General features: G+C 36.0%; 4 protein-coding genes and 1 long non-coding RNA gene across 7 annotated transcripts; 4 read left to right on the top strand and 1 right to left on the bottom strand.

Moving 5' to 3' along the window:
• Positions 8,059–9,348, top strand: LOC104758912 (NAC domain-containing protein 86-like). Its single transcript, XM_010481885.2, has 3 exons — positions 8,059–8,304; positions 8,487–8,755; positions 8,836–9,348. The coding sequence occupies exons 1-3, from the start codon at positions 8,148–8,150 to the stop codon at positions 9,319–9,321; spliced, it is 912 nt and encodes a 303-aa protein (XP_010480187.1). The 5' UTR covers positions 8,059–8,147; the 3' UTR covers positions 9,322–9,348.
• LOC104758911 (NAC domain-containing protein 86-like) lies at positions 10,233–11,522 on the top strand. Its single transcript, XM_010481883.2, has 3 exons — positions 10,233–10,478; positions 10,661–10,929; positions 11,010–11,522. The coding sequence occupies exons 1-3, from the start codon at positions 10,322–10,324 to the stop codon at positions 11,493–11,495; spliced, it is 912 nt and encodes a 303-aa protein (XP_010480185.1). The 5' UTR covers positions 10,233–10,321; the 3' UTR covers positions 11,496–11,522.
• On the top strand, positions 12,391–13,118 carry LOC104758910. Its single transcript, XR_762786.1, has 2 exons — positions 12,391–12,914; positions 13,085–13,118. It is a non-coding gene; the product is annotated as an uncharacterized LOC104758910 (long non-coding RNA).
• Positions 17,321–20,253, top strand: LOC104758907 (ALA-interacting subunit 3-like). 2 transcript variants are annotated; one of them, XM_019239193.1, is made up of 9 exons: positions 17,325–17,566; positions 17,881–17,939; positions 18,040–18,114; positions 18,201–18,314; positions 18,429–18,499; positions 18,682–18,767; positions 19,214–19,425; positions 19,538–19,827; positions 20,013–20,253. In XM_019239193.1, exons 1-9 carry the CDS (start codon positions 17,479–17,481, stop codon positions 20,065–20,067), a joined length of 1,050 nt encoding a protein of 349 aa, XP_019094738.1. In that variant the 5' UTR covers positions 17,325–17,478; the 3' UTR covers positions 20,068–20,253. The 2 variants fall into 2 exon arrangements, with proteins under 2 accessions (XP_010480182.1, XP_019094738.1); XM_010481880.2 differs by lacking the exon at positions 19,214–19,425 and having other exon boundaries at positions 17,321–17,566; positions 18,682–18,979.
• On the bottom strand, positions 20,159–22,520 carry LOC104758909 (ribosomal RNA large subunit methyltransferase I). 2 transcript variants are annotated; one of them, XM_010481881.2, is made up of 7 exons: positions 22,115–22,520; positions 21,782–22,007; positions 21,563–21,697; positions 21,264–21,486; positions 20,969–21,155; positions 20,693–20,877; positions 20,159–20,611 (listed from the first exon to the last, which is right to left on the bottom strand). In XM_010481881.2, the coding sequence occupies exons 1-7, from the start codon at positions 22,209–22,211 to the stop codon at positions 20,345–20,347; spliced, it is 1,320 nt and encodes a 439-aa protein (XP_010480183.1). In that variant the 5' UTR covers positions 22,212–22,520; the 3' UTR covers positions 20,159–20,344. The 2 variants fall into 2 exon arrangements, with proteins under 2 accessions (XP_010480183.1, XP_010480184.1); XM_010481882.2 differs by lacking the exons at positions 20,159–20,611; positions 20,693–20,877 and having other exon boundaries at positions 20,988–21,155; positions 21,259–21,486; positions 22,115–22,518.

Here is a 27,530-nt window from a genome sequence, read left to right as displayed (position 1 = left end):
ACAGACCCAGCAGTCTGCGCAACCTGACTTTCCAGCTTCTTGACATGGATGTTCAAAGCTTCAAACTTCCCATTAAGATCAGTGTAGACATTATCCAACTTTCCATTGAAAGTCACTGTCATCTGCTCTTGACCTTGCAAAAGCTGCTCAAGCATAGCTTCCATCTTACTAGTTTCAGCTGACTTAGGAGGTGGAGACTGATATGAGTTGTTGCCATAAGTCCTTGTGAATCCACTGTTTTGTTGCTGCTTCTGATATTCAGGTTTGGGTGTGAAACCAGAAGAGTTGCCCTGAAAGTTACTGCGCTGGCTGTTTCCACTGTAAGGCCTACTACCTTGCTGATTTCCAAACCTCTGCCCCTGATTCCCATAGACATAGTTCACCTCTTCTTCCTCATAATTTCCTTGATCAGGTTCTGGCTCATATGTCTCAACTTCAGCAGCAAAGTGAACAGATTTCTTACCAACAAGAAGATTGTGCACTGAATCCAGCTTAGCATTAACAGAAGCTAACTGGTTTGAATCATATCCTCCATGTAATCTCTTCCTTTCAGCATCTGCCCTCTTAGTACTATTGCTAGCAGCTAAGTTCTCAATCAATAATTCAGCATCCGCTGACAATCTTGTCTTGAAGTTCCCATGACTTGCAGCATCTAAAGCCAACTGATACTCCCATTCACACCCTCTGAAGAAGATACTTAGCAATTGAACTCTTGAGAAACCATGGTGTGGACAATCCCTTTGGTAAGCCTTGAATCTCACCCAAGCTGCTTTGAAAGCTTCATCTGGTCTCTGCTTGAAAGAAGAAAGCTTGATTCTCAACTCATCTGACATTGCATCATCATAGAAGTGGTTGAGGAAGGCCACCTTCACATCTCGCCAGCTTGTCAATGATCCAGCAGGCAGCTGTTTCAACCACTGAGATGCCTCTCCTGCAAGTGAGTAAGGGAAGAGTTTGCAGAAGATGTAATCCTCAGTCACCCCATTAGCCTTGATGCTAGTCACCAGATCCTCAAAATGTTCAATGTGATCCAAGGGCTTCTCATTGGGCAAAGCAGAGAAAGGTCTCTGCCCAACTAGTTGAAAGTACGCAGGTTTCAACTGGAGGAACAATAGCATACCGGTTCTCATACACCAGATCAGCCCGATTGTAGTCAGCAATGGTCCTGATCAGATCCCGGTTGTTCTCCTGTTGTCGGACTAGGTTCTGTACGTGGTTGGCAGCTCCACGCACGTCTGCAAGTTGGCGTCGATCGATGCCACCTGGTTGGTGTCGATCGATGCCAATGTTCGGATCATCATTAATACCAGCTTGCTGATTCACGACAGCCTACTCAATGACAACAGGTTCGGCAATCACATTGCCTTCAGCATCAATCTTTTGGCCTAGCTCATTGCGCAAGTGGCCCTCTTGATCCCTCAAAACACCAGCCTCATCACGCATCAGAATGATCGGATTAACCATCTTTAGAGACTTGGCTGCTTTCCTGTTCTCACGCTCAAGTTTTCCCAACTCTTTGTTCGACAGATTCACAGTAGGACCAGATTTGTTGCTCCTTGTGTGAGGTCTAGAAGGCATGCACCTGAAACACCAAGAGAAGAAAAAACAAAAACGTGTAAGTAGAAAATAAAAAGAAAAATTTAGACGAAATTAAAAACTCAAATCTAATGGTAAATCAGAGAATCCCCGGCAACGGCGCAAAAATTTGATAAGCTCAAATTAATCCCTAGAGCTACTCTCTCAAACAAGAGATCAGTTGCAGTACTTAGGGGTCGAATCCACAGAGACTCAAGATAAAACACAATAGATTGTAGAGTTTTGTTATTATGCTAAACAAGTTAATTTGAATTAAAATAAAAGCAATGCAAATATTTAAATTAAAGTGTTGTAAATTCAGAAATCAAAAGAGTTAAGCCTAGGGAATTTCTCAGGAAATTATGAATTATTAAATCAGATAAATTAATTAAGGTTCAAGCAATAAAGATCAGATCTAGAACTCTAAACTCTTGGTAAAATAATCAGTTCTCACTGCAATTATATTCTAAATTTAAAACCAGAAAATCCAAATCTCTTTGTAAAATTCTAAGTAATAAATCAGCTTTAAAAACAGGTTTAGATAAGTTCACAGAATTATTAATTCAAAATCTCTTTGTAATAAACAATTCTGCTCATCAATGGTTTAATCAGGAAAACAATTATATTCTCATATCAATTTATTTCCCTAAGATAACAATTCTAGGTGATCAATCAAGAATTATTGTGAAGAACAACCAAAGATGAAGATCATAAAAGATTAAGAACCCTAAAAATCTCAGATCTAATAAATCATAAAAACCCTATGAAAAACCCTAAACCTAACAGGCAAATTACTCAGACATGTTAAATAAAGCACAAATCATAATTCTGATTAACATGAATAGATATTAAAAGTAAAAGAGGGAGTTCAAAAAATCTTCTCTCTACAAAGAATTCAGATCTATCTCTCCCAAAAGCTCTCAATATCTTTTCTCTCAAAAACTGCTAGAAGATAACTTAAGGGTTTCTAAAACCTAAAAACAATATATATACATCCTCAAATACGTCCAGGGGTTTATGTTGCAATTAAAGAAGATTTTGGGCAAATTTGTAAAACTTCCAATTTCTTGTTCTCTCGTCGGGTAAGCATAAGCGCCGATCGATGCTCCTTAAGTGGTGTCGATCGATGCTTGGTCTATGATCCGACTCCAACTTGATTTCCTTCGGTAAATGCTCCAAAATGATCCAAATTGTTCCATATTGCTCCATCTGTGCCAAAATCCTAGATAACCTGTAAAGACTCAAAACAAACTAGAAACAAACCAAAAGACTCAAAAAGCACACTTATATCATGGTTAAAAACCGTAAAAACCATGATATATCATCTTTTAGAAGAATTGTTTGTTATTGATGTTGATGGTGAAGATGAATTAAAAGTATATGTATTATATATATATATATATACTACCTGATGTGGGAATTTAAAGTTTTGTAAATTAAATTAAATTTAACAAAAATTTATTACAATTTGTTGTACGTTATTTATAAGTTTTATTTTTGCTATAATATACTAATTTATATCCATTTACAAATCTTTTGTTTATGTTAACCATTAAAAACATATTTTTACATCTAAATATAATGAATGTTACAAATATATTCTTTACCACCATCTAGAAAATGTTTGTATGAATACATTAAGTTAACTATTATATGTACTTTTACTTTCACTTTTGCGTAGTTTTTTTAATCTAAAATTATTGGTTCAAAATACATTTCGAAAAAAATATATTACATAGTATACTAATTAATGATGTATCATCACAATAGTGTATGACCAACCATGGAAAGAACCTTCGTTCCGCCCTCCTCCCTTATGGAGAGAACCTTGCGTCTAACCTCCTCCACCATGGAGAGAACCTTGGTTCCACCTTTCTCCCTTGGGGAGATAACCTTGCGTCTAACCTCCTCCACCATGGAGAGAACCTTGGTTCCACCTTTCTCCCTTGGGGAGATAACCTTGCGTCTAACCTCCTCTACCATAGAGAAAACCTCGGCTCTGCCCTCCTCATGGTGAGAACATGTACACGTCTTTTAGCTATCTCAAAATGGCTTGCTCCGACTACCAATGAAACTAAAGACCTTTTTTTAATGTCACAAAATCTTTTGATAGTAACTAATGTTAAATTTTTCAATGTATTTGTGGAAGTGTCTTCGACACACCATGATGTATCCTTTGTCTCTGGAATGCCTTGACTGCCACCTTGCCCCCACGTCCGCTCCCAGTCCATGGTCCCATCTTCCTCAGTAGGCCCCACGTCTACTCATGGCCTATCCATATCCGATGGCCAGTTTATTATGTCTGAGAGGCTTTAAATAATAAATATTTGTTTACCGACCCTACAAATAATCATATGATCTTTCCTTGTGTTTTGTTCGCACTCTCACAGTTCCGACAATCACTTCCCGAAAGATCACCCATCCTGAAACTATTCCAGCTCAACTTAACTTTGGAGTTCTCTCATGACCATTGATCAAAAAGATAAAAGCACTTTGGTGACATAGGTGGTCAAATCAATTCTTTTTAAAATATTCATAAACCAGGGTGTCACAGTCTCTGAACTCCTATAGATCTATTAACAATAATTTATGTTTTTGCAGTCTATCTATCTATGTTTGCAAAAAAAAATTTATGACCAACCAATCAAAAAAATTAGAAGAAAATTAATCTGACATAAATAAAGAAATAATAGAAAATTATAAGCACGATAATATATGAATCCCAAATAATTCAAAGCTGAAAAGATAAATTAAATAAAACAATCTAAAAATACTACATTAAATTTTAAAATACAGTATTAGAAAAAGACACATATATTAATCTTTTTTTGGGTCAAATACTAATCTTACATATTCCAAACTGAAAAAGAAAAAGTAGGAGAAAATTTTGGTTTAAAAAAATAAGACAAATTTTACCTTTCCATTAAAAAGTTTTACCAATAGAAAAAAGTTGAAAGCAATATTTTTAAATAAACTATTTTGCTAGATGAAAAATATGAGACGATCTATGCTTATAGTGAAATGAATATTTACAAAATTTAGAATTAATAATTAACTATCTATTTTTTTTTCTATTCTTTGTAAAATTAATAATTTAAAATTTAAAATAGGTAAATAATGTTATAGTTTCAAATTTTATGAAATATATATATATATATATATATATATATATATATATATATATATATATAATCTTCTTATAATTATTATTAAAAAAAATTCTGCAATTTTTGTAATTTTTTTGTAATCATTTTTTTACATTATTAATATTGTTTTACATAAAATATTTGTTTTTTTTGTTGTAATCTCAAATCTCTCATATTAAACATTAACTTTTACACATGTCAAAATTTCAGATTGATATAAATTTGACACATGTCAAAATTTTATTAATGGCTAACTTTCAAAACCCAACTTTATATAATAAAATATATATATTAATATATATACTGTATATGCATGGTTTTCATATATATAGAGACTCCTGCCTTTAACAACTTCGTCATGGATAAAGTTTTTAACTTCATTTAATTGTACATGTTGCGTCTAATTAATGTTTTAGTTGTACATGTTGCGTATTTACAGAAGATAATCTTTCAGTGAACAAAAAATAAATTGCTTGCTACTCTAGATATATCGATAGAATTATTTACCAAAAGATACTAGGCACTATACTTTCCAGTCTCCAGGTAACTGCAGATTTGTTATAAGACTTAGTTATTATTGGACATTATAATACAAATGGTAGTGAATAATAATATTTTGACCTAATGATCTTTTTAACTTAATGATTTCCATTTATGAAATCGAAACCTCGATTCTCTTCTATTAAAAGAAAAAAAAACTTCCACCATAGACGGTTCTGTATGACATGCATATTACAACTTCTAATCTTAATAAACTAGTTTCATGTTATTTGTTATTAAAGGTTTGGGTTTAGTATCTAGCGGCCTCCACACCAACCTTTTTTTTTTTTTTTTGTTAAGCAGTACCTGCATTATGTGCAGAGGCACACATTTGACGTCCCAAAAAATCTGTATTTACATTTGATTTTTTAGAGATAAAGAGAAATAATTTTTTTTTAACTTTGTTGATATTGAGTACGCCGAGAAAGTTGGTCAATCCGAAAGAGAAGACATCATTTTCGCTAAGTCTGATCAGTCTGTGAAAAAGCCACATTTTTATAGTCATGTCAGATCATGCACCGCATAACCCAATGAAAACTTCTACTTCAGCATGTAATGGATAAAGACTACGTCGAAAATTGATGGTTCCCATAGTCGGCGACGAATCTTGAAAAAACGTACAAAACCATTTTGCACATGCGAACTGTTCTCCCACTTTCCAAGAGTCATCTATAAAACAACGATATCCCGAAAAAATAATGGGAAGAGGAGTTGTGGCCACCCACAACTGAGGGGTGGGGACAACCAGGGTGAGGGTAGATCCTTATTCTCACCTTCTACCTGAGCCTGATGCCATGTCGTCGCCTCGCCTGCCACTAGTCGGACAACCTTATCAGGCCGCTCGAACTCATTTTTGAAAATCTTTGCATTCCTTGCTTTCGAGATATACTACATATATAAGCTAAAGAAACGCCGAAACCTAGGAACTTGGATTTGGAGGATCCAAAAACTAATCCATGTTTCCGTACATGAACTCCGTCGAAAAGGAGTTTGGCCCAACTGGTACCTGTTATTCGACCGAAGCTAACAAATCCAGACCGAACCCCTATTACCACCATCATATCTTACCTGATACACTCTTTGCTTAATTATGCATGTTAATTGTTAAATGAAAATAGAAAGGGTTAATTGATTATAAGATGTTTAATTAGATCTTAATTTATATAGATTTATTAGTTTTCCTCAGATCGTGTCAAAGGTTGCATGTCTTTAGTTAGGCTTGCATGTTAGCTTCCTCGTTGTCTTTAATTCTTTATTAATCAATCAATCCACACACTACTCTTTTCGCATTTGCTATGCAAAGATTGCAAACTATATATCTATATACACTAACACACACACACACACACACACACACACATCGACCGCTTATATATATTTTCCGTTATTTGTTCCTATAGCTTGACTCGATCGATTTAATTTGTGACCAAGAAAAAAAAGTGGTGAAACATTTGTGGCATGACAGTTGATATCGTATAACGGTATAAGACTACTAGTATAAGTTAAACTGTTAAAGCAACTTTCGCCAAAATATCTTTCAGTTTAATTTCTCATTTCTTTTATTTCTCTCTCTCTCTCTCTCTCTCTCTCTCTCTCTCTCTCTCTNTCTCTCTCTCTCTCTCTCTCTCTCTCTCCCTAAGTTATTGGTGACCACATCTTAAAGCTTACCTAAAATGTTATTGTTATTTTCTTACAGAAGAAAAAAAAGAGAGGAAGAGTTTGTATTTCAACTTGTTGTGTCACCTCAGTATTTGCTTATTTCCTTGCATAAACGTTTGATTACCCTCTCTTTTACGATTACTTTAAATTATGTTCCCAGTGTTCGCAAATGTGAATTATATTTTAGCAAAGAAAAATAATATGAAAACGAGACCATTTGTATATATGAGTGTAAATATATATATATATATATATTATATATATACAAGCGAAGATGTCACATACTCCATATTTTTAAAATTTATCCTTTTGGATCGAGGCCGAGAGAGGCAAAAAGAGATTTGACCGTGAGTAAGTAAAATTGAAGCGCCGATAGAAAGAGAGTCAAAGATTGTGTGGGAGTAATGATGTAAAAGAAGCGAACAACGTCTTTAATCCATATGTAAAAGGGACTAAAGAAGCCTCCCAACACTAAAGCCAAAGTCGACTTAGATGCTGCTTTTTCATTACCTCATTTAAAAAAAAAAAAAAAAAATCACAAGAACCAATAACAACAACATAAAATATTACAACAAACTGTCAAACCGAACAAAAAAGAAAAGAAAAAAGACGAGAGTGTTTAGGTGTCGCCAGATAGATTTGGTTTGAGAAGAGTTATAGGGTCCCCTAAACATTATAAAAATTTTCATTTTTGGTTTAAAGAAAGTTAACTAAATTATAGGGTCCCCTAAACATTGTAAAAGATTGAATGGGACTTCACATCATGACATACGTTACCCTCACCGGGATTATAAACGCCGAAACGCGTAACTTGTATACATACATACATGAATGCATATATATGTTAGATCTTGTAAAATGGGACCTTCTCGCTAACCTTTTTCCGTCTCTCCTTCTAGGGTTTTCACACTTGCAGCAGAATCTTCAAAAGCTAGAGTTCAATTTTTATTTTTAAATGTATTAGTTCAAAAATAAATGTGATGAGTATTATGACAAACACTGACCAAAAAGCAAACCCAAAGTAAGACAAAATATTAGTCTCAGAAGATGCCAATCCCATGGCATACTTTTATACATTCCCATATCATATCTCCTGCGGTGTGGTCTCTTCATATTTTCAATTATATATAGTCTCCTTCATATACCGTACGAACACCCCTCCTACCCTCTATAATATCTCTCATCTCTTTCTCTCTCACTTTCTTCTACCGCATCTAGCTACTCTGAATGGCGCCCATGAGTTTGCCTCCAGGATTCAGGTTTCATCCCACAGATGAAGAGCTAGTTGCGTACTATCTCGATAGGAAGGTTAACGGCCGAGCCATTGAGCTCGAGATCATCCCAGAAGTTGATCTCTATAAATGCGAACCATGGGACTTGCCTGGTACGATCCAACTCTCTTTCCCTCTCTATCTAACATATATATATATACTGTCCAGCTTATTTTTATCATCTAACGTTATAATTACACATTCACTTGGACATGATGCATTCATACATATATTACACCGATGATGGTTTTTTGAATCGAAGTAACCATATTTAATCTTATAATATGCGTAACAGAAAAGTCATTTTTGCCGGGGAACGACATGGAATGGTACTTTTATAGCACAAGGGATAAGAAGTATCCCAATGGGTCAAGGACAAACCGTGCCACCCGAGCGGGTTATTGGAAGGCCACAGGGAAAGACCGTACAGTAGAATCAAAGAAGATAAAGATGGGAATGAAGAAGACCCTGGTTTATTATAGAGGAAGGGCTCCTCATGGACTTCGTACTAATTGGGTGATGCATGAATATCGTCTCACCAACGCTCCTTCCTCCTCCTTGAAGGTAAATTATTTCCCATGCGCACAAGCTTCATTATTAAGATATAAATCTATTCGTTTTCTGATAATGATAACCTTAAACAGGAGTCGTATGCATTGTGCCGAGTGTTTAAGAAGAACATACAAATTCCAAAGAGAAAAGGAGAAGAAGAAGACGCAGAAGAAGAGAGCACTAGTATAGGAAAATATGAGGAAGAAGAGAAGGAGAAGAAGTGGAGAAAATTTGATGGTAATATTGAAGATGAGAGCTTGAAAAGAGCATCCGCGGAGACATCTTCATCAGAGCTCACTCAAGGGGTCCTTGTAGACGAAGCAAACAGCTCATCTATTTTTGCACTTCATTTCTCATCTTCTCTTCTCGACGATCATGGTAATCTTTTCTCAAACTATACTCATCAGCATCAGCTTCCATACCATCCCCCTCTTCAACTCCAAGACTTCCCTCAGCTTTCTATGAACGAAGCAGATATTATGTCGACAATCCAACAAGACTTTCAATGCAGAGACTCTATGAACGGGACGCTTGACGAAATCTTTTTTTCTTCTGCCACTTTCCCCGCTTCCCTTTGAAATATTAATCCATATTTTATTTCTTGACTTACATAATTACAGCAACTATGGTCATTTATATATAGTTACTTTTTAGCTTCTAAATTGGTTGGCTGATGATTTGTGTAGTTGTTTTTTCTACACAAAAAAAGAGAAAAATTTAATTTGGATTGTTTTTTTTGTTTTTCTTAATTATGGATGTGTATGGTACTTACTAGTTTACTACTTACTTACAGCTGGTTGGTCACGGAAAAGTGAAAACATATATCTGTATAACATATGTTATCGAAATCATTCATCGGCCGGGTTGCATCTATATATATAAAGTTAGCTTTTCTCATTTCTGGTGCAGCCACCTCAGCTGCCACGTCATCACTTCTTCTTTAATTTTATGGGCCTTACAGATTTTAATAAGTCNATTTTCATTTTTGGTTTAAAGAAAGTTAACTAAATTATAGGGTCCCCTAAACATTGTAAAAGATTGAATGGGACTTCACATCATGACATACGTTACCCTCACCGGGATTATAAACGCCGAAACGCGTAACTTGTATACATACATACATGAATGCATATATATGTTAGATCTTGTAAAATGGGACCTTCTCGCTAACCTTTTTCCGTCTCTCCTTCTAGGGTTTTCACACTTGCAGCAGANATCAGAAGGACAAAGATCTCATCCCTTCATTTTCTTGGGAATCAAAGAAGCGTAAGAAAAAAAAAATCTCAGATGCAAAGCCNATTTTTAAATGTATTAGTTCAAAAATAAATGTGATGAGTATTATGACAAACACTGACCAAAAAGCAAACCCAAAGTAAGACAAAATATTAGTCTCAGAAGATGCCAATCCCATGGCATACTTTTATACATTCCCATATCATATCTCCTGCGGTGTGGTCTCTTCATATTTTCAATTATATATAGTCTCCTTCATATACCGTACGAACACCCCTCCTACCCTCTATAATATCTCTCATCTCTTTCTCTCTCACTTTCTTCTACCGCATCTAGCTACTCTGAATGGCGCCCATGAGTTTGCCTCCAGGATTCAGGTTTCATCCCACAGATGAAGAGCTAGTTGCGTACTATCTCGATAGGAAGGTCAACGGCCGAGCCATTGAGCTCGAGATCATCCCAGAAGTTGATCTCTATAAATGCGAACCATGGGACTTGCCTGGTACGATCCAACTCTCTTTCCCTCTCTATCTAACATATATATATATACTGTCCAGCTTATTTTTATCATCTAACGTTATAATTACACATTCACTTGGACATGATGCATTCATACATATATTACACCGATGATGGTTTTTTGAATCGAAGTAACCATATTTAATCTTATAATATGCGTAACAGAAAAGTCATTTTTGCCGGGGAACGACATGGAATGGTACTTTTATAGCACAAGGGATAAGAAGTATCCCAATGGGTCAAGGACAAACCGTGCCACCCGAGCGGGTTATTGGAAGGCCACAGGGAAAGACCGTACAGTAGAATCAAAGAAGATAAAGATGGGAATGAAGAAGACCCTGGTTTATTATAGAGGAAGGGCTCCTCATGGACTTCGTACTAATTGGGTGATGCATGAATATCGTCTCACCAACGCTCCTTCCTCCTCCTTGAAGGTAAATTATTTCCCATGCGCACAAGCTTCATTATTAAGATATAAATCTATTCGTTTTCTGATAATGATAACCTTAAACAGGAGTCGTATGCATTGTGCCGAGTGTTTAAGAAGAACATACAAATTCCAAAGAGAAAAGGAGAAGAAGAAGACGCAGAAGAAGAGAGCACTAGTATAGGAAAATATGAGGAAGAAGAGAAGGAGAAGAAGTGGAGAAAATTTGATGGTAATATTGAAGATGAGAGCTTGAAAAGAGCATCCGCGGAGACATCTTCATCAGAGCTCACTCAAGGGGTCCTTGTAGACGAAGCAAACAGCTCATCTATTTTTGCACTTCATTTCTCATCTTCTCTTCTCGACGATCATGGTAATCTTTTCTCAAACTATACTCATCAGCATCAGCTTCCATACCATCCCCCTCTTCAACTCCAAGACTTCCCTCAGCTTTCTATGAACGAAGCAGATATTATGTCGACAATCCAACAAGACTTTCAATGCAGAGACTCTATGAACGGGACGCTTGACGAAATCTTTTTTTCTTCTGCCACTTTCCCCGCTTCCCTTTGAAATATTAATCCATATTTTATTTCTTGACTTACATAATTACAGCAACTATGGTCATTTATATATAGTTACTTTTTAGCTTCTAAATTGGTTGGCTGATGATTTGTGTAGTTGTTTTTTCTACACAAAAAAAGAGAAAAATTTAATTTGGATTGTTTTTTTTGTTTTTCTTAATTATGGATGTGTATGGTACTTACTAGTTTACTACTTACTTACAGCTGGTTGGTCACGGAAAAGTGAAAACATATATCTGTATAACATATGTTATCGAAATCATTCATCGGCCGGGTTGCATCTATATATATAAAGTTAGCTTTTCTCATTTCTGGTGCAGCCACCTCAGCTGCCACGTCATCACTTCTTCTTTAATTTTATGGGCCTTACAGATTTTAATAAGTCCTTTAAACAATCATACACATGACAAACTGATCAACTAAATTTCATCTAAAATCTGTAGGCTCAACACTATTTCATTCAAAGTCTCTAGACCCATCACTATTTTTAAATCCTATGAATTCAATTTTTTATTTTAAAATAAATTTAAAATATTTATTTAGTGCATATTTTTTATTAATTATAATTAACCGAAAGTTTAAATAAAAATAATTATGTAAAATAAATTAAATGTTAAAATAAGAAAACAATACTATAATTTTTCATTAGTGGTAATAATATAGTTAAAGATTTCTTTTAAACTGATCATAATTTAAAATTTCAAATATCAAAACAAGGCAACCCAACACTACAAGAAAACATGGTAAAATCCTACCAAATTTCCTACCAAAACTTTGGTAAAAAAAATTTCCTACAAAAAACTTACGATTATTCTACAAAAAACATTTGTCGTAGGAAATTGGTCGGAAATTTCCTACGAAATATATTGTAAAAAAGTTGTAAAAAATTTGCTACAAAATTTCTCCAAAACATAAAATCGTAGGAAAATTCATAGGAAACTAGAAGTAACTAAATAGGAAACGAAGCCTAAGGAATTTGGTAGGAAAATTTCTTTCTAATTTCCTACGAAAATTGCACCGAAGCAATTTCGTAGGAAACTCGTAGAAAACATTTCCTTCCAAATTCCTTCGAAATTTATTTCCTACCAATTGAATGAATGTTTTCCACCAATTTTCTACCAAATGTTTTATGTTTAGGGAACAAATAAATAACAATTAATACTGCCAAAAAAAAAGAGACGGTGAGATAAAAAAAAAATCAGAAGGACAAAGATCTCATCCCTTCGTTTTCTTGGGAATCAAAGAAGCGTAAGAAAAAAAAAATCTCAGATGCAAAGCCATCACAATAGAAGCAGAAGCACAGGCTCAGCTTCACGCCTTCACCACTCTTCTTCTTCGTCTTCGCTGCCGTCCCTATTCCAATCTACTTTTCTGGTTTACTCGGCGAGATCTCTTCGTTTCAGTTATGGTGCGTTCCTCTTCCTCGATTTTGTTTTTCATATCATTGTTTTCTGTTTGTCTTGAGGTTTGATGATGATGAGATGATTCACCAATTCTGTTTTTGCATATCTCAATTCCATCTTAGCTTCCCGTCACCTTCCTCCTCTTATATTTCAGATCTAACTTTTTTTTTTCCAGATCTCGCCGTCATTAACACACGCCCGTGCTTAGAAAGTAATTCTTATGATTCAACGAAGAAAAGCAGAAAGAGAGAAGATTTTTGGTGATGGAAGGAGAGTACCGGAGATGGTGGTGGAGGAGAACGGCGGAGGAGAACGGCGGAGATAATTTTAATTGTTTTTGGTTTATTTTGTTGTAAAGAAAAAAGAATTGTAAATCTATTAATTAATTTAATAAAAATCTTTAATTAATAATTATTTCTTTTATAAAAGTTTATTTAATTTCGAAATTAATGAATTAATTATAAGTTTTAATATTTTAGTAGGAAAATGGTAAGAGGTATGTGGTAGGAAAATAGTAAAAACTTGTTTGCTACAAACACTTTGGTAGGAAAATAGTTAAAATATTTATTTCTATTTTCCTTCAAAATTCTTATGAAAATGTTTTCGGAAAAAATTAGTAGGAAATTTCCTTCGAATTTCTTTTCAAAACCGATTTCCTACAGGCGTTTACCTCTACTATATTTCGAAGGAAATTAGTAGAAAACAAGTGTTTTCTCCATTTTCCTTCCAAATATACTGTAGGAATATGAATGTTTTCTTGTAGTGCAAGCAACACTTTAAAAGAATCAAGGAAATACAACTAGAAATCAATTAAAATAACTTGGCAGCACTTCACAAATCCATCACCAAAGACAAAGACACAAAGAGATGAACACACGTTTAATAAACTAAAAAGATTCAGATATATGAATGCCACAATCAGATAACCGTAACACAAAATTATATGAAAAAGACAACCGAAGAAACAAAAAAAAAAACAACCCAGACTTTATAAAATTACAGCAAGATAAACAAGAAATTTAATTTTCCCCAAAACACAACTCACATCAAATCGAAAAAAATCACTCACAAGACAAACGGGAAAAAAAAATTACAACCAATAACACAAAACAACTCACAACTTAATTAGGAAACCTAAAGAAGACAACATATTTTCATATAAACAAATTTACAACCCAATTGACATTCACCTTTAACAAAATCAACAGGGGATAACCAAATATCCCCAACAGATGCGAAGCGAGCAAGGAATCAACCAAAAACTCCCAAAAAAATAAAAAATTAAGGGAAAACGATTACGATAGGAATAACTGAAAAAATGATTACGAGCATCAAAGACATAAGTTCAATCCTCAAACAGATCTCTATATTGGAAAATTACTCTTCTCTTATACTTTCACGAGGACATCAGATTTTGAAAAAGAACAAATCAATTTCAACTCAATAACATACAAATAATGGCCCAATAAACCCACAAATTATAAGCCTTACAGAGAAATTGGACCCGAATGAAACAAACAAAAATAGCCTAGAAAAGAGGAATGTAAGTTATTGATTTTATTTATTTTTCTTAATAAAATCCACAATAGTTTTCACTCCAAACACTAAAACATTGACAAAAAAATTACTCCAACAGTTTACAAAATACATATGAAAATATTACATAACAATCCAACCACAAAACGAAAAATTAATAAATTAATGACCTCTAACAGCTACAGTAAAACAATGACCTCTAACAACTACAGCAAAACAACAACTTCAACTAAATAATGTTAACTTCTAATAATAACTTTTAAAAAAGCATTTTAAACACACAAGATGATCTCTATTTTTCCTTTAAAAACAGTAAACTAAATTATACTTACTGCAAAACATATTTTTATTAAAATATCCAACAAAACAACATAAGCAACCACAATTAAATAAAAAACAAACGTAAAGATGAATTTACAAAAACCAACAAAAATATACACAACAAAACTCGGAATACACCTTAATCTAACTACCGCGCGTAGCGCGGATCGATTGCTAGTATGTATATATAATCCAGTGTTTAAAGCTTAAAATATGGCACGGAGATTACCTTACAAGTCATATTACATAAGATTACTATATTTTGTTATCAAGATAATTTATGTTGTCACACTTTAGAGTCTTAGACTGTAAATACATTAAAACCTATATAAATTAATACTCTATTAATAAATAAACACTATATATTCAAAAAAAAAATATTTTGGTTTGGGCACCCAATCTAGTAATTTTCTTTTAATTAATGTTTGATTAAAAAAAGATTAATAATTTTTAATGTTTTGAGTCATACCAATATAAAAAATAACAAAATTTGATAGTACAATAAGTTAATAATTTTTTTTGAAATCTCCATGTAAAATATGGTTCCAATAATATCATAAATTAATAATCATGTAAATTTACATATATATATATATATATATTTATATGTTGATATAATAATGTATGCTTCTCCTAAATCTTATATCTATAAAACAATTGTTATGTTGTATTTTCAAACTATAATGATATAAAATATTTAATAACATGTCATAAAAATAGCTAATTTTTTTTAAAGTTTTCAATTTGTAGATATCCATCATTTACAATTTGATGATTTGATAGTCTATTAAAATACGATAACTGATATTACTATTCATAAATTTGAATCTTTATGTATGTTATGTTTATAAGTGAATTTGTCTATAGTATTTGTAGTTTATTATCAATAATATTTTCTAAATATTACAAATTTAATTACAAAATCATAAAATTTACAACATCCGAAAGTCTAATCTTATATTGCTAAAATTGTGTCAAATCATAATTTTTAGATTTTAAACTATTAAAAATATATCTATAAATTAATAATTCTTAATTTACTAGTATAAAATAATAATTATTAGTTTATACATAAGTTAATGGGGCATTCTCAAAAATACCCCTTTTTTCAATTCCTTTTTTAAAAATACCCTTCCATGTTGACCATTTTTAAAACTACCCTTCTTTTTAAACAAAATGACCAAATTACCCTTTCTTTAAATGACAACAAGAATGTACAGTCACCAAAATCAAAAAAAATTTTCCCGCCAAAAATAAAAAATTTTCCTGCCAAAATCAAAAAATTTTCCCGTCAAAAAAAAAAAAATTTCCCGCCAAAATCGAAAAATTTTCCCGCTAAAAAAATTAAAATTTATACCTTATAAAAACATTGTAAATCCTTTTAAACACCTTGTAAAAGTGTTTACAAGGTGTTTAAAAACCTTTTAAAAGCGTTTTCAAGGTGTTTAAAAACCTTTTAAAAGCGTTTACAAGGTGTTTAAAAACCTTTTAAAAACCTTATAAAAACATTTTAAAAGCATTTACAAGGTGTTTAAAAACTTTTTTAAAAACATTTTGTAAACCTTTTAAAAACCTTGTAAAAGCGTTTACGAGATGTTTAAAAAACCTTTTAAAAACCTATTAAAACCTTTTAAAACTCTTTTAAAAATCTTGTAAAAGCGTTTAAAAGGTGTTTATAAGGTTTTTATAAGGTTTCTTCTACCTTATAAAACCTTTTAAAAACCTTGTAAATTTTTTTTGGCGGGAAAATTTTTGGCAGGAAATTTTTTTGTCGAAAATTTTATCAAAATGTTTTGGACAAAAAAATTTTTGGCGGGAAAATTTTTTCGAAATTTTTTGGCGGGAAAATATGTCGGAAATTTTTTGGCGGGAAAATTTTGTTTTTCTTTTTATTGAATAAAATATTTTTCATTTAAGGGTAAAATGGTCATTAAAAATTAAAGGAGGGCAAAAATAAAAATTGCCAGAAAAGAGGGTATTTTTGAAAAGGGGTATATCAAAAGGGGTATTTTTAACAAATTCTCTAAGTTAATACCACTATGAATTAATAAAATAATTTGGTCTCAAGATTATAAATTTGTAGAGGTTTTACCGTAGTTGTCTCAAGATGGATGAGTGGAAAATATTAAGGGAATTTAACCAAATGTGTTATATTTCTAAAAAAACTTTCCAAATATGTAATATTAGTTTTAGATTTTCAAAAGTGCCAAGTATTTATGGCATAAATTGTTGTCTACCAGAATTAAAATTGTCCATGAAAATTAAAGTTGTCCATCAAATGCCAAAAATATGGTCCAACCAGATTAATTACGTCTTTTTCATAAGCGGTTATACCATGGCTACGGCGGATCCGAAAAGAATTCCTGCAATTCTCTTACATCTTTCTATTTTAGAGGTGAGAATAGAGGTAGGTGGGAGTAAAACTCACTCCAATAGTGGGCTTCAATTAAGGGTGATAATGGGCTTCAAAAGTCAACAGAAGTAGATCAAGCCCACAAAATGTGGGCCTTTCATCCAAAGGGAAAAAAAGACGTTACCTGCTGCTTCAGGAGAGGGACGAATCTTGGTCTTCCTCCCCCACCCTTCTTCTTCCTCCCTCTTGATTTTTGTACCCCTCCCGATTTCTCGCTGTCAGATTCACCCTTTTTCCAATCTCGCGCTCCCTAGATTCCGGAATAATCCGCACAAGGCTTGGCTTAATAATCGTCCGCCATGAGTTCCAATACGGCGTCGTCTAGCGCGGGGGCAGCCGGATCGGGAGATTCTTCCGCCGCCAGGAAGAATTCGAAGCGACCCAAGTGTAGCTATCCTATTCCCTTCTTTCAATCTTTTTCCAATTATTCATTTGGCTTATCGTTGACTCTTGTGTCCTAATTGGATCAAATTCTCCTCGCTGGTTCAATCGTATAATATGTCGTCACTTTTAAGTTGATTGTTTATTTTGATCGATGGTTTAAATTTTAAACAACGATCCTTGAAAGAGACATTCTTCAATCGCTATTCTCTTCTTTTTTTTGTTCAATTAGGGAAATTTTTTTGTCCTTTTAATTATTATTTGAGATGATGATTAGGCAACCAGCCATGGCTAAAAAGGTTGGCAAATATCTTTTGCAGATTCCAAATTCACACAGCAGGAGCTTCCAGCTTGCAAGCCCATTCTCACCCCTGGTTGGGTTAGATTTCTTTGTAATCTCTATTGGATGTTTCAAACACACTTCTGATTTCCTGTATAAGCGCCTCAACTAGGGCTCCTTTTCTTACATCTCTCCGCAGGTCATTTCGACATTTTTGATAGTCAGTGTTATCTTTATTCCCCTTGGTGTTATCTCCCTTTTCGCTTCTCAGGATGTAAGTGTTACTGTCTTACACATTGCTACTACTCCTCATATTCTCTTTCATATCTCACGTTTTTTTTTTACATCTCCCATGTGTAGGTTGTGGAGATCGTTGATCGGTATGATACTGAGTGCATTCCGACACCTGCTAGGACTAACAAGATTGCATATATTCAAGGAGGTGGAGATAAAGTCTGCACCCGAGAACTTAAAGTGGGTTTCTCTTATGCGGCAACGTTTTTTTTTTTTTTTCTTCTTCTTTGAGATTTTTGATAGATTGTTGCATTTGTTGTTTACTTTCTCTCCTTTCTCCTCTCGCATTCTTAGGTGCCAAAGCGTATGAAGCAGCCTGTCTATGTTTATTACCAGCTTGAGAACTTCTACCAGAATCACCGAAGGTATATAACAACATCACCAGTTAGCAACTATGCCCTAGTTTTCGTATTGGTACGGGACTAAGTGTTAGACCTAGAGTGGAAGGTGTGGGTTCTATGTGGATATTATCATTGAGTAGGACTGAACTTTAGATTAGTTAAACTTTTGTAGCTCTAGTTCATCAAATGGTGTTTCTTGAAAACAGGTATGTAAAAAGCCGAAGTGATTCACAGTTGAGAAGTCCAAAATACGAGAATCAAATAAGCGCATGCAAGCCTGAGGATGATGTTGGTGGGCAGCCAATTGTGCCGTGCGGTCTAATTGCTTGGAGTCTTTTTAATGACACCTATGCATTATCAAGAAACAATGTAAGCCTAGCTGTAAACAAAAAAGGCATTGCATGGAACAGTGACAAGGAACACAAGTTTGGGAACAAGGTCTTCCCCAAGAATTTTCAGAAGGGGAATCTCACAGGTGGTGCTACTTTAGATCCAAAAATACCGGTAAACCCTTAAACAAAAAACTGGAGATCAATCCATTTTGCCATTGATATCACATGGATGCTGCTTAGCAAATTGACCGCTGACATCTTTCTCCTCTTTTCATTGTGTGCAGCTTAGTGAACAAGAAGATCTCATCGTGTGGATGAGAACCGCAGCATTGCCAACATTTAGAAAACTTTACGGAAAGATAGAGTCTGACCTCGAGATGGGTGACACCATACNAGGATGATGTTGGTGGGCAGCCAATTGTGCCGTGCGGTCTAATTGCTTGGAGTCTTTTTAATGACACCTATGCATTATCAAGAAACAATGTAAGCCTAGCTGTAAACAAAAAAGGCATTGCATGGAACAGTGACAAGGAACACAAGTTTGGGAACAAGGTCTTCCCCAAGAATTTTCAGAAGGGGAATCTCACAGGTGGTGCTACTTTAGATCCAAAAATACCGGTAAACCCTTAAACAAAAAACTGGAGATCAATCCATTTTGCCATTGATATCACATGGATGCTGCTTAGCAAATTGGCCGCTGACATCTTTCTCCTCTTTTCATTGTGTGCAGCTTAGTGAACAAGAAGATCTCATCGTGTGGATGAGAACCGCAGCATTGCCAACATTTAGAAAACTTTACGGAAAGATAGAGTCTGACCTCGAGATTGGTGACACCATACTTGTTACACTGAAGAACAACTACAACACTTACAGTTTCAATGGGAAGAAGAAGCTTGTTTTGTCAACCACGAGTTGGCTGGGTGGGAAGAACGATTTCCTCGGTATTGCTTACCTGACAGTTGGCGGGATTTGTTTCTTTTTGGCCCTCGCATTTACCATCATGTACCTTGTGAAACCCAGGTACGCACATCCTTCAAATGTAATTGTTGTCTTGTCGGGATGGTGTCCTTCCATTCAAGAGTTGAATTTCTGCTAAACTCTGGTTGTTCAACTATGTGTTATGTATATGCCAATAATAATGATAAAGAGTATCATACAGCCACAATGGGTAATGCTGAGTAATATAACTGTGTACTTCGTTTCAGGCGACTTGGAGATCCATCCTACTTGTCATGGAATAGAAATCCCGGAGGTAGGTAATAATAACAAGCTTGGAGAGAGAGAGAGAGAAACTCTCTAATCTGTGTGTGTAAATCTTATCCATCCATGTATACATATAATGTAATCCTTGCTTGCAAAATAGTTCTTTCGGTGAGAGCCTAAACTCCACATAACACTATGTTGTTGTTTTCCAAACCAGTCAAATATATTACTTTTGTTCCCAAATCTGCCTTCTATAATTTTTCTAATCATACATAGATATAATTTTTCTACGGACAAAAAATTTGAACTTGTTGAAGCCAAACTTTCCAAGTGATCAAAGCACCCGAAGCAGAAGATTGGAGAGATATTGGCCTTGAGGGTAAGATGGGTCGAGTGGGTGGTCAGATGCAGCTCCTGCCTCCCTCACGACTGTGATCTTCCTTCCCGCCATTACTGCAGCGCTTTGAAGAACCCCCAAAAACTTGCCACTCTGTGTCATCGCCCCTGAACATGAGCATGTCATCATAAGACCGCCACTCCTTGTCAATCGCATTGCTAACGAGTTGAGATTTCTGTACATTCCTGCCGCGTTGTGCAAGACCTGGCATCCACATTAATGCAATCTCATTTCTGTAACAACTTTAAGAAACACAAAAAGGTACGCTAAATAAATCTACGCCACCTTTTTCCGCGGAGCTAGCTTAGGAGGGTCTAGGATCACGATGTCCCATGTCTCTTCCCTTGACAGAGCACCCTTCATGAATTCTGTTGAATCTTGTTTAAAAAAAACAACCTTCTCCGGATCCATATCGTTGAGGATTACATTCTCTCTGGCGAGCTCCAAAGCAGGCAAAGATGAATCAATTCCTGAAAGTGTTTTTGATCAGACGATTCACAAGACACTGCAATAAGATGGATGGATCAGGAGGAGGAGGAGGAGGAGAGAAATGAAATGTACCCAGGACACTGGTAGCACCTCCTCTCGCTGCATTTAGTGCAAATCCACCACTATAACAGCAAAGGTCAAGAACTCTTTTACCAGTAGAGATGGTTGAAATGAAGTGACGGTTTTCGCGTTGATCTGTGTAGAACCCGGTCTTCTGTCCCTCTAGCGAAACTGCGTACGAAATTCCGTTTTCCACGACCTGGCATAAGTAAGAACATCACTCAGCTAACACCCATGTAAGGCTTTCATATTGATGAATATAACTGAAGAAGAGAGAAAGACCTGATTAAGGCACCACCCACCGTACCATTGATCTCTGTGGGAGATTAGATGTTTGTGTTTGTTTCAGACTTGAGATATCAAAACCATCTTCTTTAAGAACATCAAGAGACGGTCTCCAGTTTATATGATTAATTCCATCGATTGATCTTAAGCAACTCTCCACTTCATTCCTGTACTTTTCAAGCCAAGCTGCGGAGGATGCTACCACAGCTATGTCTCCAAACACATCCACAATCAATCCAGACAATCTGCAGCAGAGCAGCAAGACAGGTAAGAAACCGACCAATAAAAAAGAAAGTTTGTTGAGATCAGTCAGTAAAATACCTATCTCCTTCACTGTTAACAAGACGATAAGCGTTAGTTTTAGCCGAGGGAAGTCCCAAGCTCTTACGCAACTGAACTGCTTCAGCGATTCTAGTTTGGAGAAGCTTCTCAATGTTCAACGCACAAGAAGGATCTCTACCACAAGCCAAGAAGATCCATCAAAGATTCAGTTTTTGAAAACAAGAAGTGTAGAAAGTTGATTGTATTAGAAACGAAAACCTGGTGGATTCGTGTTGAAGCTGCATAAGGCGAACACAGAACATAGAAACAGAGTTATACAAACCCCAACCGATGGGATTCTCGGTTCCATCAGCGACAATGACAACATCTCCGGTCTGAGGAGGCGGTTTTCCAATGATCCTGTCTACGGCTCCACTGTAGACCATCGGACTTCCGTCTTTGAAGAGCTGTGTCTTGCCCTTTTTAAGAACCACTTTAGCAACACCTGAATTTTTTACAAATTTTTCAAGTTTCAGTTTATGAACGTAAACAGAGATAATAGTTGTTGCAGAAGCTTAAGAGGCAAAGAGAAAGGCTGAGAGAGAGAGAGACCTTGAGGGCGAGAAGAAGCAAACTGGGAAGAAGAGAAAAAGAGAGAGTGACGGAGGCGGGAGGGAAGCTGGAGCACGCCGACGCCGAGCATCACCATTGTCGCGCATTTCCTGGCTGCAGCTTTGGAGTAGATAGGCTTTTTCTACACATAAACCCGCTAATGGGCCACAGGTATTGATATCTGTTTTTGGGCTCACTATTCTCTACTTTCGGCCTCAACAAGAAGACTAACGGATTGTTGCCTCCATTATTCCAATAGTCCCAATGGTCCTAAGTAAAAGAAAAGTAAAAAAGTGCTTTCGGGTCAATTTCACAAAAATAACCTGAAATTAAGAAAGTCGGATTTGGATAAAAAAGATCCGCAGTGTTATAAATGGATTATCGGGTATTCTAAAAAATAAATCATAAATGTAAACATCAATAAATTTTCCCATAAATAAATCATAATAGTTAAGATAATATATATTTTTCTACAATTTAGAAAACTAACAAACATACATAATTAATATTTATTTTAAATTTATTGATATTAAATCAGACTATCAATCAGTAAGATCTCAATCTCTTATATATATAAACTAATTTAATTTTCATTATATATTAGTATATACTTCCGAAATTAGATTCCAATTTAATATAATTCATAAATAATGATAATATAATTAAATAATTATAAAAATCTGAAAAATAAAATTTAAATTATATAACTATACAAAAACGAAAATACTAATGAGAATTAATGAGATGTTTATAATTACATAAATATTGTTTATCAATTTTGTTATCATTCTTAATATGTATAATAAAAATACTAATGATAATTTAAAAAAAGATATGGAAAAATGTTATGAGATTTTTCACATATCTCTATCAATTTTGAGTTTCTAAAAACCGGAAAACGTTTGTAACATTAGCATAATTTATGCAAAATTATTGTTCAATTTGGAAACAACCAATAAATACAGTTTAGCAACCATATATGATTAGATTTCAAAGATTTTCATAACGTGCGAGCTGATTATCTGACGAAAATACCGAGGAAACAACCAATAAATACAGTTTAGCGCGCCAGACAATCAGCTCGCACGTTAGACGTCCTCGGTATTTTCGTCAGAGTGAAGGTGGAGAAGGATGATCTTAGCGCTTGGAAGTCTTCCAACAAATGCGAGAAGGCTGGCCAATCGTCGGGAGCCTGCACCATCGCCACCAGCTCGGAACTATCAGACTCAAAGTTGGAACAATCTATCCCCGCCGCCCGAAGAGACTCCATAGCCCAAATCAAGGCTTCAAACTCCGTATGAAGGGGAGAGGGACTACGACGCAAACTACGGGCTCCCATAAGTACCGTCCTATCATCGTTACCATACCACCAACCCAAGCTTTCCAAAGGATCCGTACCTTTCCAAGAACCATCAACCTGGCAACGAATCGAAGAATCCCTAACCTCCAGAGAAGGCTGGGGAGCCACATAAGTCTCCGGGCTAGACTTGGCCTCCTCCCAATAAAGTTTATCGTTTAACGCCTGATTTAAAATATCAATGGGCTCTGCTTCTATTCCTTGAAACACCTTATTATTCATATCTTTCCAAATTGTCCACAATATCCAAGGCAACCTATAACCAATGCTAGGACCCCCAGAATTTGAAAAAGTCTTGGAATAAAGAAAATCTAGATTCGAATACACGAATCCAAAAGGAAAACCAGTCGAAGACAACTGGACCGGAGATAGCTCCCACACCAAACGCGAACGAACACACTCAAAAAGAGCGTGGTTGATTGTCTCCACCGCTAAACAGCACCGCGGACACGTATCGACGCAACGGACACCCCGGTGACCGAGCCGTTCTTTCACAGGAAGGGACCCAGAAGCCACCTGCCAGAAAAAATGTTGGACCTTTGAGGGAACATCAAGCTTCCAAGCTTGTGCCCGTAAAACTGTGCATGTCGGCCCGTAAACGAGATGCTTATGTAATTCCCGTGCTAACCTATAACCAGATTTCACTGAATACTTGCCCGATTTAGTATAATGCCAAATCAATTTATCCGAAGTCAATGACTTACTGACCGCCAAACTCCGTACAAGCTGAATGTCCGCAGGATCCAAAAACTCCTCCAGAGTAGGCAAATGCCAATCCAAAGTAAGGGGATTAATTAGGTGATTGACCATCAAATTAGGATGGAGAACTCTCCCCCTGCCATTCGCCGGTCTTGGCTGATGATCCGGGATCCACGGGTCTCTCCAAACGGAAATATTATGTCCCGTCCCGACGAGCCACCTCGCCCCTCTTTCTACTAAACCCTTTGTCGAAAAAATACTCCTCCATGCAAAGGATGGGGAATAGGGTTTAGTCGCCAGTAAAGGATGTTTTCTCCTGAAATATCGACCGCGCATCACCCGCGCCATTAGAGAATTTGGGTAGTGAATCAACCTCCAAAACTGCTTAGCCAGCATTGCATCATTAAATTCTTCCAGAGCACGGAATCCCAAACCCCCATCGCATTTATCCTCACAGAGCTTATCCCAAGCTACCCAATGTAGACCTCTGGCCTTATCATTAGACTTCCACCAAAATTTTGAAATAGCACTCGTAAGTTTGGACGTTAACTCCTGAGTTAATTTATAACATGACATGACATGAGTCGGAAGAGCTAACGCAACTGATTTGATCATAATCTCTTTACCCCCTTTTGATAAAATCTTCGCCGACCAGCCATTAACTCGCTCATCTAAACGATCATTAACATAACTAAAAACTTCAGTCTTCGAGCCCTGGAGATTTTCAGGAATGCCCAAATAGGAACCCATTCCACCCTCTCTAGAAATACCAATAACATTTTTAATCCGAGATCTTACATCAGGCGGGACTTTCTTGCCGAACATAATGGACGATTTCTCCAAATTGACCTCCTGGCCCGAGGCTTTCCCATAATTACCTATAATATCCATGACCACTCTACATTCAGATTCCTCTGCCTTACAAAAGAACAGACTATCATCCGCAAACAAAAGATGTGAAATCGAGGGACAAGCCAGAGCAATAGAAATTCCCGTAAGTTTCTTTTCTCGTTCTGCCTTTTTAATATTTGCTATTAAAACCTCTGTACAAAGAATAAACAGATAGGGAGAAAGAGGATCACCCTGACGTAAACCCCGCTTTGGTAAAATAGATCCCCGAGGTTGACCATTAAGAAGAACTTGATACGAAACCGAAGAAACACACCACATAATCCAAGTAATCCACCGCCTATCAAAACCTAATTTAACCATCACCGCTTCCAAAAAATCCCATTCAACCCGGTCATACGCTTTACTCATATCCGTTTTGAATGCCAGAAACTCCGACTTACAGCGTGGATTAGTATTTAACCCGTGAAACATTTCCTGTGCAACTAGGATATTATCAGTAATCAACCTGCCCGACACAAATGCCGATTNTGAACCCTGGAGATTTTCAGGAATGCCCAAATAGGAACCCATTCCACCCTCTCTAGAAATACCAATAACATTTTTAATCCGAGATCTTACATCAGGCGGGACTTTCTTGCCGAACATAATGGACGATTTCTCCAAATTGACCTCCTGGCCCGAGGCTTTCCCATAATTACCTATAATATCCATGACCACTCTACATTCAGATTCCTCTGCCTTACAAAAGAACAGACTATCATCCGCAAACAAAAGATGTGAAATCGAGGGACAAGCCAGAGCAATAGAAATTCCCGTAAGTTTCTTTTCTCGTTCTGCCTTTTTAATATTTGCTATTAAAACCTCTGTACAAAGAATAAACAGATAGGGAGAAAGAGGATCACCCTGACGTAAACCCCGCTTTGGTAAAATAGATCCCCGAGGTTGACCATTAAGAAGAACTTGATACGAAACCGAAGAAACACACCACATAATCCAAGTAATCCACCGCCTATCAAAACCTAATTTAACCATCACCGCTTCCAAAAAATCCCATTCAACCCGGTCATACGCTTTACTCATATCCGTTTTGAATGCCAGAAACTCCGACTTACAGCGTGGGTTAGTATTTAACCCGTGAAACATTTCCTGGGCAACTAGGATATTATCAGTAATCAACCTGCCCGACACAAATGCCGATTGTGTTTCAGAAACCAGAGACGGTAAAAACCGCTTTAGCCGAAAACATAAAACTTTTGAAATAATCTTATAACTCACGTTACACANAACTTTCTTACCGAACATGATGGACGATTTCTCCAAATTGACCTCCTGGCCCGAGGCTTTCCCATAACTACCTATAATATCCATGACCACTCTACATTCAGATTCCTCTGCCTTACAAAAGAACAGACTATCATCCGCAAACAAAAGATGTGAAATCGAGGGACAAGCCAGAGCAATAGAAATTCCCGTAAGTTTCTTTTCTCGTTCTGCCTTTTTAATATTTGCTATTAAAACCTCTGTACAAAGAATAAACAGATAGGGAGAAAGAGGATCACCCTGACGTAAACCCCGCTTTGGTAAAATAGATCCCCGAGGTTGACCATTAAGAAGAACTTGATACGAAACCGAAGAAACACACCACATAATCCAAGTAATCCACCGCCTATCAAAACCTAATTTAACCATCACCGCTTCCAAAAAATCCCATTCAACCCGATCATACGCTTTACTCATATCCGTTTTGAATGCCAGAAACTCCGACTTACAGCGTGGATTAGTATTTAACCCGTGAAACATTTCCTGTGCAACTAGGATATTATCAGTAATCAACCTGCCCGACACAAATGCCGATTGTGTTTCAGAAACCAGAGACGGTAAAAACCGCTTTAGCCGAAAACATAAAACTTTTGAAATAATCTTATAACTCACGTTACACAGACTTATAGGCCGAAACTCTGTCATACGTTGTGGGCGATCCACCTTAGGGATGAGACAAATATTAGTCTCATTAAGGCGAGGATCAAAGCCACCCGTCCTAAAGAAATTTTTAACCAGAGCCACCAAATCTCCTTTTAATGAAGGCCAGAACCATTGAAAGAATAAAGCCGTCATACCGTCAGGGCCTGGAGATTTCTCTGGATGCATAGCAAATAAAGCTTTCCGAACCTCCGCCTCCGTTATTTCCCTTATTATACTTCGGTTCATATGATCTGTAATAATAGGTGAAATCTCCTGTAGTATTTCTGATATACCGGTTATATCAGACCGTTTAAACAAATCCTCAAAATATTTGGAAGCTATAGTCTCCATTCCCAAAGGTGACTCATCCCAAACGTTATCCGTGCCAAATAACCCAACAATCCTATTCCGGACCCTCCTTTGCTTAGTCGAAGCATGAAATTATTTTGTATTTTTATCTCCCACCCGTAACCAGAATTTCCGGCTCTTCTGTTGCCAATACAACTCCTCATCCCGATAAGCCTCTTTTAATTTTCTCTCAATGTC

The sequence above is a fragment of the Camelina sativa genome, chromosome 17 (assembly GCF_000633955.1).
Source record: "Camelina sativa cultivar DH55 chromosome 17, Cs, whole genome shotgun sequence".
Lineage (NCBI taxonomy): Eukaryota > Viridiplantae > Streptophyta > Magnoliopsida > Brassicales > Brassicaceae > Camelina > Camelina sativa.
Note: the sequence above shows the minus strand (reverse complement) of the source record. Positions and strands in the feature narration are given on the sequence as shown.

Bases quoted from the DNA above. Each gene is read 5' to 3' on its own strand.
- LOC104758909 (XM_010481881.2), bottom strand. From the start codon at position 22,211: ATGGTGATGCTCGGCGTCGGCGTGCTCCAGCTTCCCTCCCGCCTCCGT. The intron at 22,008-22,114 runs GTCTCTCTCTCT...TAAAAAATTCAG, and splicing joins TGCTTCTTCTCGCCCTCAAG to GTGTTGCTAAAGTGGTTCTT. The intron at 20,612-20,692 runs GTGGCGTAGATT...TGTGGATGCCAG, and splicing joins AGCTAGCTCCGCGGAAAAAG to GTCTTGCACAACGCGGCAGG.
- LOC104758911 (XM_010481883.2), top strand. From the start codon at position 10,322: ATGGCGCCCATGAGTTTGCCTCCAGGATTCAGGTTTCATCCCACAGAT. The intron at 10,479-10,660 runs GTACGATCCAAC...TATGCGTAACAG, and splicing joins CGAACCATGGGACTTGCCTG to AAAAGTCATTTTTGCCGGGG. The intron at 10,930-11,009 runs GTAAATTATTTC...AACCTTAAACAG, and splicing joins CTCCTTCCTCCTCCTTGAAG to GAGTCGTATGCATTGTGCCG.
- LOC104758912 (XM_010481885.2), top strand. From the start codon at position 8,148: ATGGCGCCCATGAGTTTGCCTCCAGGATTCAGGTTTCATCCCACAGAT. The intron at 8,305-8,486 runs GTACGATCCAAC...TATGCGTAACAG, and splicing joins CGAACCATGGGACTTGCCTG to AAAAGTCATTTTTGCCGGGG. The intron at 8,756-8,835 runs GTAAATTATTTC...AACCTTAAACAG, and splicing joins CTCCTTCCTCCTCCTTGAAG to GAGTCGTATGCATTGTGCCG.
- LOC104758907 (XM_010481880.2), top strand. From the start codon at position 17,479: ATGAGTTCCAATACGGCGTCGTCTAGCGCGGGGGCAGCCGGATCGGGA. The intron at 18,115-18,200 runs GTAAGTGTTACT...TCCCATGTGTAG, and splicing joins CCCTTTTCGCTTCTCAGGAT to GTTGTGGAGATCGTTGATCG. The intron at 18,500-18,681 runs GTATATAACAAC...TCTTGAAAACAG, and splicing joins TTCTACCAGAATCACCGAAG to GTATGTAAAAAGCCGAAGTG.